The 20,135-nt window shown below is 40.8% G+C and overlaps 2 protein-coding genes and 1 long non-coding RNA gene across 3 annotated transcripts; 2 read left to right on the plus strand and 1 right to left on the minus strand.

The window, feature by feature from the left end:
• Nucleotides 1–554: 554 nt before the first annotated feature.
• On the plus strand, nucleotides 555–16,924 carry LOC146502365 (uncharacterized). Its single transcript, XM_085134036.1, has 5 exons — nucleotides 555–881; nucleotides 7,723–7,819; nucleotides 13,500–13,653; nucleotides 13,745–13,890; nucleotides 16,142–16,924. Coding segments are annotated over exons 1-5 (726 nt in total). The 3' UTR covers nucleotides 16,144–16,924.
• On the plus strand, nucleotides 2,420–6,750 carry LOC146502366 (uncharacterized). Its single transcript, XR_014869587.1, has 2 exons — nucleotides 2,420–4,145; nucleotides 4,333–6,750. It is a non-coding gene; the product is annotated as an uncharacterized LOC146502366 (long non-coding RNA).
• LOC146502367 (cocaine- and amphetamine-regulated transcript protein-like) lies at nucleotides 16,558–20,019 on the minus strand. Its single transcript, XM_085134046.1, has 3 exons — nucleotides 19,368–20,019; nucleotides 18,305–18,388; nucleotides 16,558–17,925 (listed from the first exon to the last, which is right to left on the minus strand). The coding sequence occupies exons 1-3, from the start codon at nucleotides 19,497–19,499 to the stop codon at nucleotides 17,818–17,820; spliced, it is 324 nt and encodes a 107-aa protein (XP_084990172.1). The 5' UTR covers nucleotides 19,500–20,019; the 3' UTR covers nucleotides 16,558–17,817.
• Between the last annotated feature and the right edge of the window lie 116 nt (nucleotides 20,020–20,135).

Raw genomic sequence — 20,135 nt, forward strand, 5'->3', positions numbered from 1 at the left:
TGAATGCGGCTGTAACGTAGGTTTTCTTTCTGATGCTACGTTTCTGTGTCTTTCTTTTCTGTTTCTGTTTCTCTTTTCTGAGTTTCATTTCTCTGCCTGGAGCATGTTTGCAGTTTGAGTTCATCCAAGATCATCACGGGCGAGCTGGGAAATAGAAACAGAAAGCTTCAGTGTTTGACACACACCCTCCCTCCCACAGACACACTCCCTCTCTCTTTACATGTAACTTTCCACGTTAGCTCTGTGTGAGTGTTAAACTCTGCTGGCTTCATGCTGATATTGTAACTTTCCTGTTGATCGCTGCGTGCTCTCTGGGTCTGATAACACCGACACAGAGAAGGAGGAGGGCAAGGTTCAGGGTGGGATGGTTCCTGGGGGTGGAGATGTGAGGTTTGCCGTCCTCCTGTCATCGTGTGAGGGAGCCCCTCCCTGTGTCCCTGCCCAGCCTGAAGGGAAACTCCAGCTCACTCCAACCTGAGAGACTCACTGAGAGCAGCTGCTCACGCCACCGCTCTTCATCTTTGTCATCATTTTCATCACCTCCAATCCCCCCGATGGCGGCCGCCTCCAAGTCCTCCCAGAAGGTAAAGAATGTGGTGATTGCCCTGCTGGCGCTCTGGTCCATCATCTCTCTCATCGTGATCGTGGTGTGGGCGACATCTCCCGACATGAAAGGCAGAGCCCAATGCCACGCCGAGCTGCAGGAGGTCACGGAGAAGATGGAAGGAGCAAAGGTGGTGTTTAACAAGAACAAGGAAGCTCTGGAGATGATGGTGTTGGAGGAAAGGAGGAAGACAGACCAACAGAGAGCTGAGAACCTGGTGCTCCTGGGCCAACTCAATACCACCAATGTCACACTGGAGGAGTGCCAGCAGGAAAACGTGAGTTCACTCATTTATTTATCATTCCAGCACCTCCTCTGCGACCCACGGGTGGCATTTGTGTCAGACTGATGATGTAGTTTACAATGATGTAGACTTAGTTGAAGAAATAGAAAAGAATAGAATAACAGAGCACCAGTTGGATCAGTTATCAGAGCAAAGCTCCCCTCCTGCTGTACCTATCTTTGCATATGGTTGTTTCATTAAAATGGTGAGCCAGCCTTTGCTTCATATTAGAAAATGTTCATATATCGTTGGACCAACGAGTAATTTTCTTCGAGGTTTGCACGATGGTCGGTTAGCCTTACTGCACCCGTAACTCCACAAACCCTTCAGAAGCTGCTTATTGTATCTAAGACATTATAATAATTTCCTGCAGTCATATGCACATGAACAAATTACTAAATATTATCCTGCAATATCATGTGCAGGACTTTTCATAGAGGTTTCAATTAAGAAGCTCTACGTCTTTTTTAATAGAAATGTTGTGTAGGTCGGCCTGCTGCTACAGTGGTTAGCACTGTCGTACACCAAGAAGGTCCCGTTTTCCTGTGTGGAGGTTCATGCTCCACTCATCTCCGGGTCCTCCTGCTTCCTCCAACAGTTTGATGATGATTCCTAATTGAATGTTAGTGTAAATGCAAGTGAAGGGCATACCTGCCTCTTGCCCTTTGATAGCTGGCATAGCTGAGCTCCACAAACTAGAACGGGGGGAAAGGTGGATGTTTGGCAAATTTAAACTAAATGAAATGACTAATATGCTCCTTTCACTTTTGAGAATTTTAAACCGGTTTAAAAAATGTTCTTTATCTTTGATACTGCGGGAATAAAAGTCAAAATCTTTTTGATTGGTTCCTTTCATCACAACCACCAATAGAACCTACGGTCGACACTGCAAAGAGTCAAATAGAAAAGCATTCGATTGACCTCCGTTTTTTATTCTTGCCAGTTTCAGACTGAAGCTGTGCTTAACTCACAATGAGTCCCAAACATCAGCAGACTTCCCAGCATGCACTGATAGTTTGACTTAAATTACAAACTTAATACTGATACTGAAAATAGCATCTTTTTTTAATCCAGCTTGCCAAATTGAAACCAAAGCTGCCCCACCCACCTCACCAAAACACTAACGGCTTCCATCTGTCCTCAAAAGGAAAAAAGGCTGAGACGTATCAATAAATCTCATCAGAGGGTCGACAGAGACCAGAGTTCAGCATGTTTGGGAGTCAAAATGTGAAATATCCACAGTGAAGGTGCAGAGCTGAGTTTGATGCAACAAGGATTTCTCTGAGTGTGAAAATGAGCTCAGATATGAACAGAGTGGGATTCTCTCCTCTTTGCTCAACTCTTTCCACTTTGGGAAACCTGATTTTCCTTCGCGTACAACAACTTTTTCCTCCCTGCAGGCTTGACTCAGTGTTTATAGGATAAGAGGCATTCAGCTGCTTCCAACATTTCCAGCTCTGTATTCTGAGAGTCGCTGGTTGGAAAAAATGAGTGTTTGCCTTCTCTCTCCCTCCTCCTGTGGTTCGTCCTGACTCACTCCTCCCTCCCTCCCTCCCTCCCTCCCTGCTCCTTACTTTTTCCTCAGTCTAACTTCTCCCCTCTTGACTCTGACTTTTCTACTCATCCAGTAAAAATGTTTGGCTTCAGCACACATTTTTGTGCTGAAGTAGTTGCAGGCGTCATTGCTGCTCGCTGTCTACAGCTATTGAGATTATGAAATGGATGCATGCACAAACACACGCAGCATTTTTATCGAAAAATGAACCTGAACAGCTCACCACTGATGTGCACAATTCAGATCATCGCAAACATAAAAGGAAAATGAAACTCAGGAAACTGAATCTTATGTTGAAGCTGCTTTTAGGGCTGAGTGCCAATGAGCAAAGATCTCTTAAATATGCGTGTTTATGAGAGTTATAGCGAGATGTTCATCCACACTGACAAAGCAGACATTTTGGAAAGTACCACAGAAACCAAAGTTTATTTTGTTCTTCCTGTCAGCTTCCTGTGCTCAACTTCAAGCTGGTAGAAGAAATCCTGTCAGATATCATTCAGCTCCTTTTCAGAGGTTAGCAGTTATTCTCATCAACATTTCCCCAGCATTGCAATTAATGCTGTTAAGCAGTGCAGGCTTTTTCTTTTTGCAGGTCTCCTGTGGCATCACCGCACAGACAGACAAAGTTTTAGCAAAGTCAATCTAAACATTTACATAAACAGGGTTACTAATGTGAAGAGTTTCGTTTTACCCCAAAGTACTGGCTAAACCCTCCCAGCAAATGAAAGCAAAAGTAAAAAGTGATGCACAACAAACAAACAAAATCCTCCTAAGAAGCTTTGAGCCTTGAGCAAAGTGCAAAATACACAGTTTTCAAAGGGACCTGACAAAGTTGCACCACCTCTATCCCTCCACTCTTCTGATGTAGATTTTACCTGTCTATAAAAAGGAAAGGTTATCTTACTGCAGCTGGTTAATCGGGACATTCAGTGAGTATGCAGAGAGCATCTAACAACAGAGAAACTGAGAAACAAAGCTGGAATTCCTCCAGTACACTTACGACCTTTGGAGGATTTTTAAAGGAGATATCTGAAAGATAATTCTTAACTTTACTAACATGTCCAAGAAGTTTGTGCTGAATTCACAGTAAATTAAATTGTAGTGTTTTTTATTTATTTGTTTTATATTTAATGTATTTGTTACTTAGCACTGTGTGCATAAAACACCCACACAGTAAATGGATGCAGCTTGCTAACAGAGGCTACTTGGTAGCACTGGCTGATGACGCCATCCGAGTCCTTTCTGACTCCATAAAACCTGCAGCGCTCGTGCTGAAAGTCCAAAACCTGCAACTCCACCGTGCTCGGATTTGGACTGTGCAGAGCGACCTGCAGTAAAGTCTGTTACCTTATATGACCATTACTTCTAGCCATCTAATAAGCAATAATGTTAACTGCACCTGAGTAAGTGAAAATCTAATTAGAAAAACTGGTTAAAAAAAGGCAACAACAATGTAAGAGGTGGGAGTTTCCTAAAACCTTTTTGCAGGATTAAGAAAGACAAAAACGTCCTCTGTGGAAGGAAAAGCCTGGACGTGTCAGGTAAACTCCACTGCCGTAAACGTTCTTCTTTCCTGCATGTAAAGAACAACCGTCTCAGTCCTTCCAGTCATGCTCGGAGCTCTCAGATGGGAAACGTTTGGACTACATGTGATATTTGCAGTTGTTACGTGAAATTTTCAGATCTGGGTTTAATTTTAGTTGGTGTGTTTTCATGTTAATCAGCTGAGGCTGTCTGTAATGTTTGTCTTTTGACTTGGGTATTAACTTCCTCTAAGTGATTGTTATTGCACTTTTTTTTTACTGTAAAAGTTATCAATGAGAGCAGCAACATTGGAAGCACCTATTGATCTATTTTTGCACTCCTTGTCTATCAGAAATCAATAATCAGTATGAATGTTAAGACATTGGTAAAGATCAGAAACCACACAGTGAGCAGAAAGAAGCACTGCTGTGAGTGCAGAAGAACGGCAAACAGAAAGTCATCCAGATCCGTACGTCGAGCCTTCAAAAAATGTTCTACGAAAACAAGAAAAAACCCAAAACTGATCAAACGGTAAAGTGAACCACTGAAACGCCATCGACCGGAGTCATGCAGATATCTTTGTTAATGTTGTTATGCTAAAACCTACACATAATTGTCTAACAATCCCACAGTGCACTACTAGGGCGATCATGGCTCAAGAGTTGGGAGTTCGTCTTGTAATCAGAAGGTTGCCGGTTCGAGCCCCGGCTTGGACAGACTTGGTCGTTGTGTCCTTGGGCAAGACACTTCACCTGTTGCCTACTGGTGGTGGTCAGAGGGCCCGGTGGCGCCAGTGTCCGGCAGCCTCGCCTCTGTCAGTGCGCCCCAGGGTGGCTGTGACTATAATGTAGCTGCCAGTCATTATACAGTCATTCACCCATTCACACAGCTGCAGTGTGTGAATGGGTGAATGACTGTATATGTAAAGCGCTTTGGGGTCCTTAGGGTAAGGTGCTATATAAATACAGGCCATTTACCATATTTTACAGATGTCAAAATAACCAACGCACAACTCAACTTCCGACCAGTGATGATACAAAACCACTGCAGAGGTTGACTTTAGTTCTCACGTTTGAGAACTAACATGAAAGTTCTCACGTTACATACTGAGGAGTCATTGTGATAACAATAGGAAACCTGTCCTTATGCTCCAGTATTGATAAGAGATTGATGTAATAAAGATCTCTGCACAGCATCAGTGTCATTATCAGTGAAGTCTGAGTGGACAGATTATGTTATATTGTATCATTAAAATGCCTCTCAGGATGCAGAGATTTGTTTGGACTGGTCCTTTACATCTAATAATAACTGTTGCCTGTGATGAAAGGAATTCTGCTAACAGCCGGCGCTGTCCTGCTTTCAGTCACCAGCTTAGCTCTGAGAACACAAAGTTTGGTCCAAGTTGATGTCGTACCAAAAATGATATGAAACACTGAATTGTTGCCACATAGAAGCTCTGTTCATTACAGAAAACAAAAAAGTCCTAGCTGTATATTATTTATGTGAAGTCAAAATATCTAGATTTTTTTACTGGAAAAGTTCATAATTAAATTAATGTTTCTACTGCTGATTTAAGCTTTGCCAAATTTTCTCAATTGCTCAAAGTGTTCATGTTGCATGCTCCCAAAGAGCAAAGAGGAATCCTGCCATCACACAGCAGGAAGAAGGAGACAGAAAGGAGAGTCTGAGTCATGATGTGTGCCGAACCCAACAGTCACTGAGATGGCATGAAGACCCAGCACACATTTTAGCAACTGATTTACAGGTTTAACAAATCATACATATAAAAACAATAAAATTGTTGGAAAGAATCAACTTCATGAAAAACGTTGTTTACAAACGAATCTTTTGTTAAACTTGAAAATCTTTACTGCATGTACAGAGATTCAAACTGTAACGTGACTCTTGGTGAGGCAACAGTTCTAGTTGTTACCAGTGTTGGTCAAGTTACTTGAAAAAAGTAATCAGTAACTAATTACTGATTACTTCCCCAAAAAAGTAATCCTGTTACTTTACTGATTACTTATTTTCAAAAGTAATTAATTACTTAGTTACTTAGTTACTTTTTAAAACAGGATTTACAACCTGAATAGGTGATAAATAGATCTTTCAGCCCAATTCTACTTTTTCTGCATAATCATCATACAAAATGTAATCAAATGGAAAAGTCTTTTTTTAAAACTTGTTTTATTAGTTTTAATCTTTTAACTTTATGCATCAAGCAAAAATTTAATTATCTGCAACATTCTCTGACTGGAAGAAATTAGTTTAACATTTAAACCTATTTTCTGCACATTCCAGCACATAAAATAAAATATTTTTTGTGTTTACACTCAGTCTTTCAAATAGATGCAAGTAAAACACAGCAGAAAATAAATAAAGTCAAAGACTAGCGGTCCTGTTGCTCTATTTTCACCTGTAAAGCAGGAGTGGGGTAGGCGGAGGGTTACCCTGGTGCAGGTGTGCAGCGGTCAGTGGAAGAATCCGCGAGTTTCTCTGTGAGTTTCCCATTACGTCGTAGCTACTCGGTGCTTGCTCGGAAGTTTAGGGTTTTTTTCGCTGTAAAAAGAAGTTTTCTTCCCACGCACAACGGACACTAATGTTTTTGTCACTTTTTATGGAATCAAACTCAAAGTAAGGTCAGTACTTCCACGCTTTAAACGCTGCACGCTCATACTCTCTCTGCACTCGATATATGATCCATTGTTGATCTGCACACAGCTGTTGTCACGAACGTGGCACTCGCTTACGTCACTGTCATGAGACATTCTCGCAAAAAAATCACGGTTTTAGTAACGCAGTAACGCAGCGTTCCTACGGGAAAGTAACGGTAATCTAATTACCGTTTTTGCAATAGTAATCCCTTACTTTACTCGTTACTTGTAAAAGTAATCGGATTACCTCTGGTTGTTACACATAAAGAACCTGTCAACTTGTCATGCTGGTTGTGAACATTTGAGTTTTCTACTAAAGGACTAGTGACTAGTTAGTAGAGGTAGTCCCGGTTCATCTATTTGTCAGTTTCTTGGTTCATTGCTTCCTTTGATCCTGTGAAGTTTGTTTACGCCCACATACTTGCCTCCTGAGATGAAGCACCTTGTGACAAAGTGGACGAGCAGTTGGATTACGCTCCACACACCTAATCAATGCCCCACATCTTTAAAGTTTCTTGAAAATAAACGAGTGAAATCTTTCTGTCACAATACTCAGAAAGTCAACAATGTCTCAGACAGGAACTTTTTTAAACTCACTAAATCTAAATATGAATCCTATTGTATGACTAAAAATGAATTCTTACCACCAATAAACTGTTTGTGGTAAATTTACACAAAACATGGACATAACCCTGGTGATGCCACCCAGTGGCACCATTGTAGCCTCAGGATGATGTGTACTCGGGCCATTAGGTGAGCAGGGGGATCATTTTCCTACAGATTTTGATCAGAATTTTGCTGTAAGTTTTAAATTATTACAATATATATAAAATATGTGGTTGATAATGATGGAGGGATAAGAAAATAAGAGCGCAGTCTTAAACTAACCACTGACCCTCTTGCTACAAGTTGCTGATAGTTGACAGAACCACGGTCAGAAATCTTGCTGTTAAATCAAGGGATTTGTGATATAAAATGAAATATTATTGATAGGAAAAGCTAAACATTACACAAACGTAATGCACAGAACTGTTAACTCACAGTAACATCAAGGTTTCTTTTTCTTCTTCTCCCTTTGGGGTGTGTTTAATTCATTCTACAGGTCCTCCTGAACAGGAACATGACCATCATGCAGGAGGACATCGAGGAACTGCGACAGAAAGAAGCGAACCTCACTGTTCAGCTCGGCCTGCTGAGAGGTAGGAAAAACTCCATCACTGCCATGAAAGGAGACTTTTTCCCAGCCCTATTCTTAGCCATATTTTCCTCCACTGTTACCATGAGGACAGAGTGTAAATAAATACACGATTGGTCAAAAAACAAAAAGAAGTGGAGGGCTGGTATTCCCAGCACCAGCCCAAGTTGTAGGTGCTGTTGTCTCAACACCTAAAACACCATCACTCTGTCTGGATCTCGTTGTCAGTGTTGTTGTCACTTCTGGACGTTGTCGCAGTAGATTTGCCTCATCAGTAGAATTTATTCATAAAAATCTCTTTTACATAGAGACCTGGCCAAGGTAGCAACTTTACACACAACACTGGTGCATTGTTCCTTTGTTGCTGGGTCTTTGCCGGTGTAATTACTTTCAGAACAAACAGCGGGACTCGTCAGGTCTGAGGAATGTGGGTTTCCCTGCATTGAAGGATCACAGCGCTATGCCAACAGCTCGCAGGGCAGAAGTGACTTCACAGAGCAGCTCAACATGTCACAAACTCCAACACCTGCATTTTAATTTAACTCTTACATATCTTCATGTTTCCTCTAATGATCAGGTCCAAAACCTGGTGCAACAGTTGTCTTTGATTCTTTGTGCTGTTTGCAGCAACACAAACTATAAAATCCTGTGAATCCAAGTGCTGGAGATATTTCAGTACCAGCAGCATTGATGGTTGGACTGCATCAGCATTGTGTGGAGCTTCTAAAATTAATTAGATCATTTTTTGTTGTTTTGTTTTTCTTTCTAAAGCCAGGCAATGTCTCGTTCTAAAACAGCTGCCCATCGGTGTGTTTTCATATCCTTTGTTATTCTTTTAAAGCTGATGAAACAGTTATGTAAAAAAAACCTTCGACTGAGGTGTTGCAACAGGAAACTGCAGGTTTTGAGTTTAGGAACCATTTATGTTTCACTTCCTCTTTTGTGCACATTCTCTCAGGGAGGCAACTGGTTCACTTTGTGGTGTTTTTGGTGTATAAACTACCAGTCAAAGGTTCGGACACGCCTTCTCATTTAATGGTTTTTCTTTATTTATACTACTTCCTACATTGTAGATACATACTGAAGAAATCAAATATTTGAAGCCAGATATATAGAATTATGTAGCAAAGAAAAGATTGATAAGATATTGATATGTTTCATATTTTAGATTCCTTAAAGTAGCCGCCTTTGGCCTTCTCTCAGTGAGCTTCATGATGTGGTCACCTGAAATGGTTTCACTTCACAGCCGTGTCTTGTCAGGGTTCATTTGTAGAATTTCTTTGCCTTGAGTGGGACCATCAGTTGTGTTATGCAGAAGTCAGGTTGGTGCACAGCTAACAACCCTATTTGACAATTGTTATAATTCATATTATGGCAAGAACGAAGTAGTAGAGAGAAACAACAGTTCATCATTACTTTAAGAACTCAACGTCGGTCCGGAAAATTCACGAAACTTCAAATGTGTCCCCAAGTGCAGCCACAAGAACCATCAAGCACTACAACGAAACATGATCACACGAGGACCGCCCCAGGGAAGGAAGCCCAAGAGTCACCTCTGCTGCTCAGGATAAATTCACCAGCCTCAGAAATCGCAAGTTAGCAGCAGCTCAGATTAGAGCCCAGATAAATAGCACAGAGCGTTCCAGTAGCAGACACATCTTTACATCAACTATTCAGAGGAGACTGAATCAGGCCTTTATGGTCAAATAGCTGCTGATAAACCAAGACTAAGGAAAAGCTACAAGCAGAAGAGATTTGTTTGGGCCAAGAAACACAACGAGTGGACATTAGACCAGAGGAAATCTGAGCTTTGGTCTAATGAGTCCACATTTGAGATCTTTGGTTCCACCTGCTGTGTCTTTGTGCGATGCAGAAAAGGTGAATGGATGATCTCTGCATGCATAGTTCCCACTGTGAAACATGGAGGAGGAGGTTTGATGGTGTGGGGGGGCTTTGCGGGCGGCACACTGAACCAGCATGGCTAACACAGCATCCTGTAGCAACATGCCATCCCATCCGGTTTCTGTTTAATTAGTCCATCATTAATATTACAACAGGACAATGACCCAAACACACCTCCAGGCTGTGTAAGAGCTAACTGACCAAGAAGGAGAGTGATGGTCTGGCTTCCACAGTCACCCGACCTTAACCCAATCAAGATGGTTTCGGATGAGGTGGACCGCAAAGTGAAGGCCAAAGGGCCGACAAGCGCTCAGCCTCTCTGGGAACTTTTCAAGACTGTTGGAAACCATTTCAGGTGACGACCTCATGAAGCTCATTGAGAGAATGCCAAGAGAGTGCAAGGCAGTGATCAAAGTTAAGGACGGATATTTGGAAGACTCTAAGTTTTGAGTTATTTCACACTTTTTTTTACTACATAATTCCATGTGTTCATTCATAGTTTTGATGCCTTCAGTGAGAATCTACAATGTAAATAGTCATGAAAATAAAGCAAAACCATGAAATTGGAAGGTGTGTCCAAGCTTTTGTCTGGTAGTTGTTACGGATTCAAATATTGGGGATGGATACAAGAGGAAAACCAAAATAACAACACTGGTCCGGCCGGGTCAAGTCAAACGATAATTTAATGAACACACGCGTGGGACATGGACACCATACAGCAGACAGCATCAGATCTCAAAATGCTGGAGCCTTGATCAAACTCTTATAGCCTCTAGTGGCCCCCACCTAATCATAAAAGCCTAAACATTCACATTCTTTCTCACACACAGCGCCTAAGCTACGACCTTGGCTCCCTGTTTTTCTGCTCCTGCTGAGATGGGGCAGTATGCTCTGTTCTCTTCTAACCAGACAAATGAGACGATGACTTTCTGGAACCGTATTTCTTATAACTCAGCAGTATAATGCATCATAAAACAATATCATTCATTCACAATAAATCAGCAGTCTAATGTAATGCAAATCAGTTTACCAAATGTAATAGTTATCACCTTCTTCTAATTCAGTAGCATAATGCAAACTAAAACTACATAATAATTCACAATCTTTAATTAGGGGTCTAACATGGCATAAAATAATATTATAATCCGACATAGTGTACATGTGATGTAGGATTTCTTTAAGCAGGTGTAAAGTCTATATATTGTCATTTTGAGAGCTGCACTCATGGAGATCTGTTTGTTGTTGAGGCAGTTGGGCTTTCTGAGCGTCTTGGAGATGATGTCTGGATTCTCTGTAATGTTAATGTTTAGTGTAAAAATGCAGTTCAGTGCTCAGAGTGTCCTGGACACCAAATATGCAGAAAAGAATCACTATCGACTGAGGTTTTGGGTTGGTCATTAAGTTTAGTGATTAACACTTAAGCTTAATTCAAACCACCTATTACCGACTAATCAGTTAAGTATGGGGTCATCTAAGATGCTCTAACCCTGGACAATGAAAACATGCATTTTTTAAATTCTAATCCAAAATATTACCTGTGCCCAGTGTTTATTTTAACCTATTGATTTAGCCCTGGAGGGCCTACTTTTGGTAGCTAAAGATGCTAAAACCATAGCGTAGTCAGAGGGATGACAGCAGCATTTTGTCTTTGTCAAACCGGTTTGAACTAGTAAACGGCAACAAATAAGATAACCATCTCAAAAGATAATCAGCTTTAGTCTTGTTTGTCTCATTTCATCGTAAACTGAAAATGAAACTAAAAAAGTGTTTCTGAGGTTCAGAGGCACCACTTTGTGGTGACACATAGATGTCTTCTCTCCTGCTGGTCAACTCAGCACTCACTTTCTTAACTTTTGTTCAATGAGATCAATTCTTAAAGCTGTTCATATTATGAGTTTTGAAGCAAAGCAGCAGGACTTGGTTGAAGTAGTTTCTTTTTAAAAAGAGCTCATTAAAAAAACAGATGTCAAACTAAAACTCTTTGTATTGTTTAAGTGATTTTTTTTATACTGTACCATAAAATACTAATCTTTATCATACGAATGAAAGCAATTTTTCTTGACTAGGAATCTCAAAAAATAACAGGGCAAGAACAGTGGCCTGATGGGAAGTGGAGACATACATTAATGGAGGTGACTTCCTGTAGCAAGCGGTTGAAGGGAAACAATAAATTCCTGTACGGAGGAGATATGAAAGGAGCATTGTGTTAGCAGGGAGAGGGTTGCTCTGATAAACATCAGTCACTATTTGATATGAACAAATCAGTGTGGAAGAAATCAGTCACAAAAACATCGGACTAGGAAAAAACATGTAGCCAGGGCGTGTTTTCGTTTAAAATGTGTACTTTTGATCCCTGAAATTATTCTGTTTGCACCAAACGCTGTATGTATGCATTAAACAGACTAATAAAACCTCACTAATTGTTTTTCACCAAAACCAAAGCACAGATGTGTTGGACAGTTATTCAGCGAGCCATGCTATTTATCACATAACTGCATTTGAGTCATACTGAATAAAAAAGTTACGCTTAAAATTTAAGAATGCTCTCTGACCTACAAGTTTCCAGTCTCAGGTCATTAGGAAGCGGTTTCACAATCAGACCCGTGCCTTCTGGTCACTTCTGGTTTTTGAAACCAAGATGTCAATGGGAAAAAACGAATCTCAGAATCAGACACAATGAAACCAATGGATGATGTTAGGTAGCTACTTTCATCTTTATCTATGCACCAATGACTGTAGAAAACCTTTATACAGTCATTGCTATGAACCTACAGCTACAGCCCCCTATGTCTCTAACTACCTGTCAGTCAAATAAGCCAAATGCCCTAATAATGCAAACTTTAAGCTATAATATAATTTTAACTGGTAAGTTACTTAAAAGTTCACATACTATAGAGCTGTTATGAAGGATGGGATTTGCTACAAAGTCAAAATTGTTGTTTACCAGGTTTGGGCTGCAGTGTTTCAGGCTTCTGATTTAGGTTCATTTTCCAGCTTTAGATGTTGCTGCTTTTTTTAAACATACTGAAATAATTTTGCTGTTTGGCAGAAGACTTTAAAAGCCTGGTTTTTAGAAGTGTGAGAATGTTGGAAAGAATTTAGTATGAAAGGAAATAAATGAATGTGTGTTGGAAACAAGTGAAATGATGCCACAACTGTAGAAAAAAAAACAGGTTGTAGGATTGATGACGATGATCTCACTGAGCCTGAGTAACATTCTGCAAATGACCAAGTCAAAGTCCAGACAAGATGAGCGCTGGCAGCACAGCACAGGTCATTCCTCACATAACTCCCACTGGAGCCTCTCTGATACCACTCCATGTTTCCTTATAAGCTAATGCAGGCGCAGACCTGAGACAAACCCTCAAAGCGTGTCCGGACTGAGGAGTTCCCAAGAAAACAAGTGTAGGATTGGTTAGTTACTGTTGCTGGGTTGGAAAACTGTGAGGAAAAAACGTGACCATGTCAGCCTGTTAAAGGGAAATCTACAGGTCAAGAAAACTAAGCAGAACGTAGACTTGGAGTTTTATTTCTACTTCACAGAACTACATTTTTTTAAAGCACCAGTTTCCAACCGCAGTCCTCTCAAGATGCTTTATATTGTGAGACAATATAATAAGATAACCTCAGCTATCAGGCAATCCCATGTAAGGAAGCACATGGCGACAGTGGGGAGGGAGAATCCCCTTTTAACAGAATCTGGAAGTATCCTGTATGTGTGCTGTTTGTGTGGTTCATCTGTTTTTGCATTCACTGGTGTTTTCCCTGTTTTCTGTTCTCAGATGAAATTGACACCCTTGAGCAGAACCTGACCCAGGCCGTTCATAAGACCGAGGCTGCAGAGAGTCTGCAGAAGGCTGCTGAGAACAACATGATGGCAGCTCAGGCTCAGACCAAAGGCTGCGAGTCCAGCAAGCAGGCTGTGCAGAAGCAGCTGTGAGTCCTCACCGTGAGCTAAACTGATCATTGGGGGATTCTCCTGAAGGAGGCAGTAGTTCTGACTCTGTCTCTGCTTTTGTGTTAACAGTCAGAAGTGTACAGCAACCAAATCTGAAGCTCCTCAGCTGACACAGCCACGGGCCCCCACCTCTGCCCCTAGTTCCACTGCTCCTCTGTTTGCTGGTATTCCTGCACTGATGCTGCTTGTCTGCAGTGCTCTGCATCTGATAACTTGTGAGTAGCAACAATGCTTACACATCTGTCTCACTGCAATGTTAATCCCTTATGCATGATGCCAAATCTGACCCTAAACAACCTGCTGCACCCAAACGTGTTCTGCACAGGGTGTTTGCTAGAGTTAAATATTTTAATATTTTAATATTTTATTTAAAGTTGAGTTTAAGTAGATTTGCTTATTTTCAGTTAAGAGTTTATTGTCCGTCCGTCCGTCCGTTCCCGCTTATCCTTTTCAGGGTCGCGGGGGGTGCTGGAGCCTATCCCAGCTGTCATAGGGCGAGAGGCGGGGTACACCCTGGACAGGTCGCCAGTCTGTCGCAGGGCCAACACACAGGGACAGACAACCATTCGCACTCACATTCATTCGCACATTCACATCTAGTGACAATTTGGATTATCCAATTAACCTATCCCCACAAGCTGCATGTCTTTGCATGTCGGTGGGAGGAAGCCGGAGTACCCGGAGGGAACCCACGCAAACACGGGAAGAACATGCAACTCCACACAGAAAGACTCAGTTTTTGAACTCAGGACCTTCTTGCTGTGCGGCAACAGCGCTAACCACCGTGCTGCCCAAGTTTATTTATTTATTGTGTGTGTGTGTTTATTTTTTATATGTCTTTAGTATTTACCAGCTGGCATCCTGCAACAAACACAGATTGAAACTCTTTTGCTTAAAAATGTAACAACATGGAAATTAATGATCTATTGTCACTTTCAAAAAACGTTCAACAGAATAAACTCATTAATGGTGTAAAATAAATGATTAAACATGTAATTATAATATGTAACAACATAAAAAGATGACAAAAGTCTGCATGAATCTGCAGTTACTAAAATACCACAGTTCATTACACAGGTTAAGTTCTCATTAAGAAAGACAGACACTCACAAAATAAATAGTTCTCCATCTGCTGGCTGGAGTTGCTCACTGCAACGACGAGGCTGCAGAAAAGCCGTAGAAAAGAGGGTCCTTGAATTTTAAGTCCTTTAAACTTTTGAGTCCTCTAAATGTTGGGGTGGAGCTAGACACTTCAGTTAAATTCAGTTTTATATATAAATAGTGCCAAATCACAACAGTTGCCTCAAGGAGCTTTACACTGTAGGTAAAGAGCCTACAAAAATACAGAAAACACAGAAAACAAACGGCCCCAATGAGCAGGAACTAGGCGACAGTGGGAAAGAAAAACTTCCTTTAAACAGGAAGAAAGCTCCGGCAGAGCCAGGCTGGGGGACAGGCGGCCACAACCACAACGTGAGATTTCGTAGATCTTCATTGTTTTACACATTTCTGTTTCCTAAATCAAATTCCATTTGCTAAGTTTCAAGCAAATGGAATTTAATCTGGCAAACTGAGTTATTCTGAGAGAAAAACAGTTTTTAGGTTTGAAGATATGTGGAACTTTTTTCATGTATTTTTTCTGTATTGTTTTTTTTAATGTGAAGAAAAAGTAAATTCAGTAGAACGCAGTGCTCTGGTATTTGCTTTGTAAAGTAGACTCAAATGTCTTTATTATTATTATGACCAAGTTTCTTTTGCATCTTTTGTTAAGGGAAGTAAGCTCTTAATCTGCATGTGACATATATCTATGTCACTGTTTTAGTTAAATTTCTTCATTTTTTTATCCATTTGGGAGATTTTAACAGCCTCAACAACCACTGATCAAAGGCCATGAGTACCATTCATAGAGAGTTGGTGAATGGCTACAATCAAAACATTGTAAGATGGTGACAGATGTATCTTTGCTCAGTAGATGTTGATCAATGGTCATGAGAATCTGAATGATCATAAACTGTTCCTTCACTGGGCTGGTTTCAGTCATTATGCAAATGTCCTGTTTATAAGTTTGAAACCTGCAGTCAGCTGAGACTGAAGACGTCACCTGATGATGACGAAACGTTTCTCCCACTGAAACGTCCTGATAACAAAATCAACCTTTTGGGATTGACTTACCTGGATGGTTGAGCATGCAAAAAGACACACAGGAGATGTTCATTATTTATTTACTGTATTATGCAGAGTGAATAGACACCCACTTTATTGGTGGTGACAAAGGGTTTAACACTGCCACCTCTACAGCAAAGAGGTCCTGGGTTCAACTCCCATCGTCCAGCTACAGTTCTGTGTGTGGAGTCTGCATGGTTCTCCTGGTGTGGGTTCTGTCTGGGTTCCCTCCCACATTCAAACACATGCATTTTAGGTTAATTACTGATAACCATCACTTAACTTGTTTTTTCTGCTTTTTAGGAGTTGAACATGGAAAACGGTCGTACTAACAGCGAGCACTGCTGTCCAGCAGGAGGAGCGGAGCCTGGACTAACATACCGACTGCTGTACAAACTTTTTGCGTAACAAACAAACTGGTTACCGTGGGGATGCATCACGCTGAATGACTGGACACAAACCTTGCTTTTTGTTTTTTACCCCACAGCTGAGACGTGTACTGCCCACTGGACGCTGTTGACTGTCTTTTTTACTGTTACATATGACCATTTTTAGAACAACCATAAGAATGAAATCCGATAAAGGTCAGATTTTTACTGCTAGCTGCGATCAAGTTCAAGTGTGTGAACGATGTTTTGCTTTTTGCATGCCTTTTTGTGCGCTAGAAGCTTCACTCATCCAAAGACTTTTACAGGCTTTTCATGACTTTCATTAGATGCTTTTGTTTTAGGCAGAGGGGGTGGGGGTGGGGGGACAACATTTCCATTTAAATAAACCTGAGGATTGTTTTAGGTTAACACCATATTTTTTTCTCAGTTTTGGATTAAAGTAGCTCTTTTTGTACATTTCAAGCTTTGCTCTTTCATTGGGAAATTTTGACGACTGAAATAACCTGAATGTTACTTCAGATCTGAGGATCTATTTTAGTGTTTTAATATTGCAGCTGTTGGTTTTGCAGGATATCCTCAAATGTTACTGTTGAAATGGGGGTTGAACATCTGAAATGTTTGTTGCAGTAAAGGTTGAGGCACTTGGAGCAATGTAAGTGTTCTGGAAATATTGCTGGTTTTAATTCCACTCAAGTACTTGTGAGGTAAACATGACAACATGTTCAGCATGCAACTTTTTTCAGGTATTAACCCTGGATAACCAATGGGGTCAGAGCCAACCCCATTGGTTGACCTCATGGTTTCCCTAGTAAACCAATGGGGTCGGCTCTGACCCCATTGGTTTACTAGGGAACCCATGGGGTCAAATTTGACCCCATGGGTTCTCCAGGGTTAAACGTTCTATTTGGTCACAACAAATTTTTTGTTGCCAGAAAATTTAATGTAATTTGCAATTTTCAACTTAATGCAAAAACTGGACCCTGCCTGATTATCTGGTTTTTGCACATACTTCACACAAGTACAGACAGAAATTTGATTATCACAGATGTTACTTTGTTTTTAATGCTTTTCACACCGGCAGCTACAGTGCTGACGTCAGTTTCATTAAACATTAAACACCACACATTCTGGCTGTTACTAAGTGATCTTAAAATCTTTTAAAGTTGACTTATTCTGCTTTTGGTCATTTTTCACATGTACTGTTTCAGTGATGGATAGTCATTAAAAAGTTTCAAAGTCAGTGTTTGCATGTATGCAAAGGGTAGAGGTCAGATATGTGCAAATAATCCCTGTAAGGCAAAAGTACAAACTTAAGACCGATATCGTCCCATCTGTTGTTCATTAAAATAACCCAGAAACTGATAAATAAAGATAACTTTGAAGTGTGATCGTGTAATCATGCATTATAAATACAGTAGTATCTGTGCAAATTGCATTTTTCTTCATAAAAAAGCTAAAAAAGAAACAAATTTCGATTGTCAGTAATGATTTTTTTTATTTAAGGTAATGTTTGTAAAAAACAAACAGACGACAGGCAATTTTAAAAACGTGTCTTTATTCTCTGAACAGCAGGACTTTAGTGTTTGAACTTTACAGACACTTGAGGACACTGAAGTTACAAACGGTTCCTCCGGGACAGCCACACAGCTTCCCGATTCTCGAAGCCTTACGTATTGCACACTGCTCACCTGCATCACACTGACATACAAAAACACAACATGTCTTTCAGTCTGGATACAGTTTGATCATGATGTTTGTTAGTACAGTATTAGTTGGACAAACAAAGCCTGACAAGTACATTGTTACATATTCATATAAAAAGAGAAACCAGAAACCAAAAAGGTTTGTGTCTGTAAATCTTTCGTTTCTGTGGAAGATGGGAGGCATTTCAGTTTGGCACGAGGCCGATTGTCTGATCCACTCAGGATCAACGGTACTTTATTACTTGGATGGCATGCAGTGTGAGAAATGTGCATGCTTACTCTGGAGGTGGAAATCTGCTAACCTGAACACCTAAAACAAATCCCAAGCTATCTGATGAGCACTGGAGGAGGAAGAAATGAACGATCGTACTTACAGCAGCGAGCCAGCCGAGTTTTTTCTCTGAGGATGGCAGCTGTTCGCCCTTTAGCTTCTCCAGAACTTCCTGCAGAGCTTCAATCTAAGGAGGAAAAGAGATCACGTTAAAATCTGACTCAGAAATCAGAAGAACTGAAAGTAACATCATATTGTGTTTATGGCTACGTCCATCGAATTCATTTGAGATCCCAGAGGAGCATTTACCTTCATCAGCCTTGGATTGATAATGATCAGCGGCACCTACTCTGTAGTTTTTAAGGGCTGTAAACATTGCATGAATTCAGACTTGTCTTCATAACTATTACATTTCTTGTATATCTAATTTTCATACTACATGTGGACAGTGTTTCAAATAAAGAGAAAAGCATGTAAACTAAATCCTGCTGCTTGGCACCGAGTACAGCTGTCAAACACTACGGTTTGCTCTTAAGGAGGTTTCTGAGAGATCCGGCTTTTAGGCAGAGGAGGCCTTAAAGAGGCCTAAAGCATTCAGCTTTGCCCGTGATAATCATTAGCATGTTAACACTAAACTGCTTCAATTAAACTGGTAACATTTTCAAGTCAACTTCTCATAATGAAGAAAATGCTAGCATAATTTAACAGCTCTAGATGATGATGTCAGCATGATGGTTGAATAACTGAGCCCCCCTCTCTCCTTTACTGCAAAGGTGGCTGGGAATATTCAGCCCTGAAGTTTGTACTGGATTTAGTTTATATCAATCAAAGCCGACTAATTTTTAACATTTCTTGCAAGTCCTGTTTGCAGGAAAGCCAAATAAAACAAGATAACACAAGACTGACCAAAATCTCAAATTTGCAAAACTCAAACTGCAGGCAGCAGCTGATGGACAACATGGTCATGCAGAATGGACGACAGACCTAGCTTCAGATTTTCTGTTCCTAAAGGCGTTGCTGTTGTGGGTTAAATAGTACAGACAAAACAATTCAGAAACAAAATTTGTAATGAAAAAAAAAATTGCTGCAGCCCCAACAATCAGCCCCCTTTGTCTTTATAGCATCATCATGACCCATCATAAGTCAGCCATGACGTTGCTACTCACCAGCTCTTTCTCTTCTTGTGTCTCGATGGCGTCGTATTCGGCTGATCTCTCTTCGATTGGCTCCTCGCAACTCCCTAAAGCAACGAGCAGCCAGCAGGAGGCACCGAGAAGCAGCATCCTGCTGCTGACCATTGTGCTGAAGGACTGCCGACAGGTACAGACACTAAAAGATGCTGGCCAGCGACGCTCGGTGTGCTCCCTGATTCTGAGGCTTATTCTCAGATGTTTTTAAGTGAGCAGCTCTGACGTCACTCAGACAATGTTTAGTTTTCAATAATGAGACAATCAGCCGTCTCACATCTGAGGTCAACTGTGAGAAGAACCTCTGCTCTGTCAAACAGGACATGAAAGCAAGATCTTCATTTTTTAATATTGGATTAAAATCAGACTTAAGAGATGACACGATTCCTGCTGCCATACAACACCACCACACATTCATTTTAAATATTCTCTCAAATCAAATTGATCAGTGTTTCAAAACGATCAGTTCTTATTGCTGTGATTTATGGATGAAGCCTCTTTACAAACAGCAGCTTGATAGGAAGCGGTGCTACGCCCAAAGGTCTTCATGTGTCACCGTTTACGTCAAAGCACATAAGAAGCTTTAACATCTAATCAATGGAGTCAACATGCAGAGCAAAGGGGGTTAGAGTAAAGTTCAGTGGCATGAATGAGGAGCAAATGTCAACCGGCAAAAATAAAACCATGTGCAGGATCAGAACCTGCCACAGGAAGTGGATCTGTTTTTTTAAGCCACAGAAGAAGATG

The sequence above is a fragment of the Neolamprologus multifasciatus genome, chromosome 15 (assembly GCF_963576455.1).
Source record: "Neolamprologus multifasciatus chromosome 15, fNeoMul1.2, whole genome shotgun sequence".
Classification (NCBI taxonomy): Eukaryota; Metazoa; Chordata; class Actinopteri; order Cichliformes; family Cichlidae; genus Neolamprologus; species Neolamprologus multifasciatus.

Excerpts from the sequence above, each read along its gene's own strand:
- LOC146502365 (XM_085134036.1), top strand. The coding sequence starts at position 555 with ATGGCGGCCGCCTCCAAGTCCTCCCAGAAGGTAAAGAATGTGGTGATT. Across the intron at positions 882-7,722 it reads AGGAGTGCCAGCAGGAAAAC|GTCCTCCTGAACAGGAACAT; the intron begins GTGAGTTCACTC and ends TTCATTCTACAG. Across the intron at positions 7,820-13,499 it reads TCAGCTCGGCCTGCTGAGAG|ATGAAATTGACACCCTTGAG; the intron begins GTAGGAAAAACT and ends TTCTGTTCTCAG.
- LOC146502367 (XM_085134046.1), bottom strand. The coding sequence starts at position 19,499 with ATGGTCAGCAGCAGGATGCTGCTTCTCGGTGCCTCCTGCTGGCTGCTC. Across the intron at positions 18,389-19,367 it reads CACAAGAAGAGAAAGAGCTG|ATTGAAGCTCTGCAGGAAGT; the intron begins GTGAGTAGCAAC and ends TTTCCTCCTTAG. Across the intron at positions 17,926-18,304 it reads AACTCGGCTGGCTCGCTGCT|TGTGATGCAGGTGAGCAGTG; the intron begins GTAAGTACGATC and ends TTTGTATGTCAG.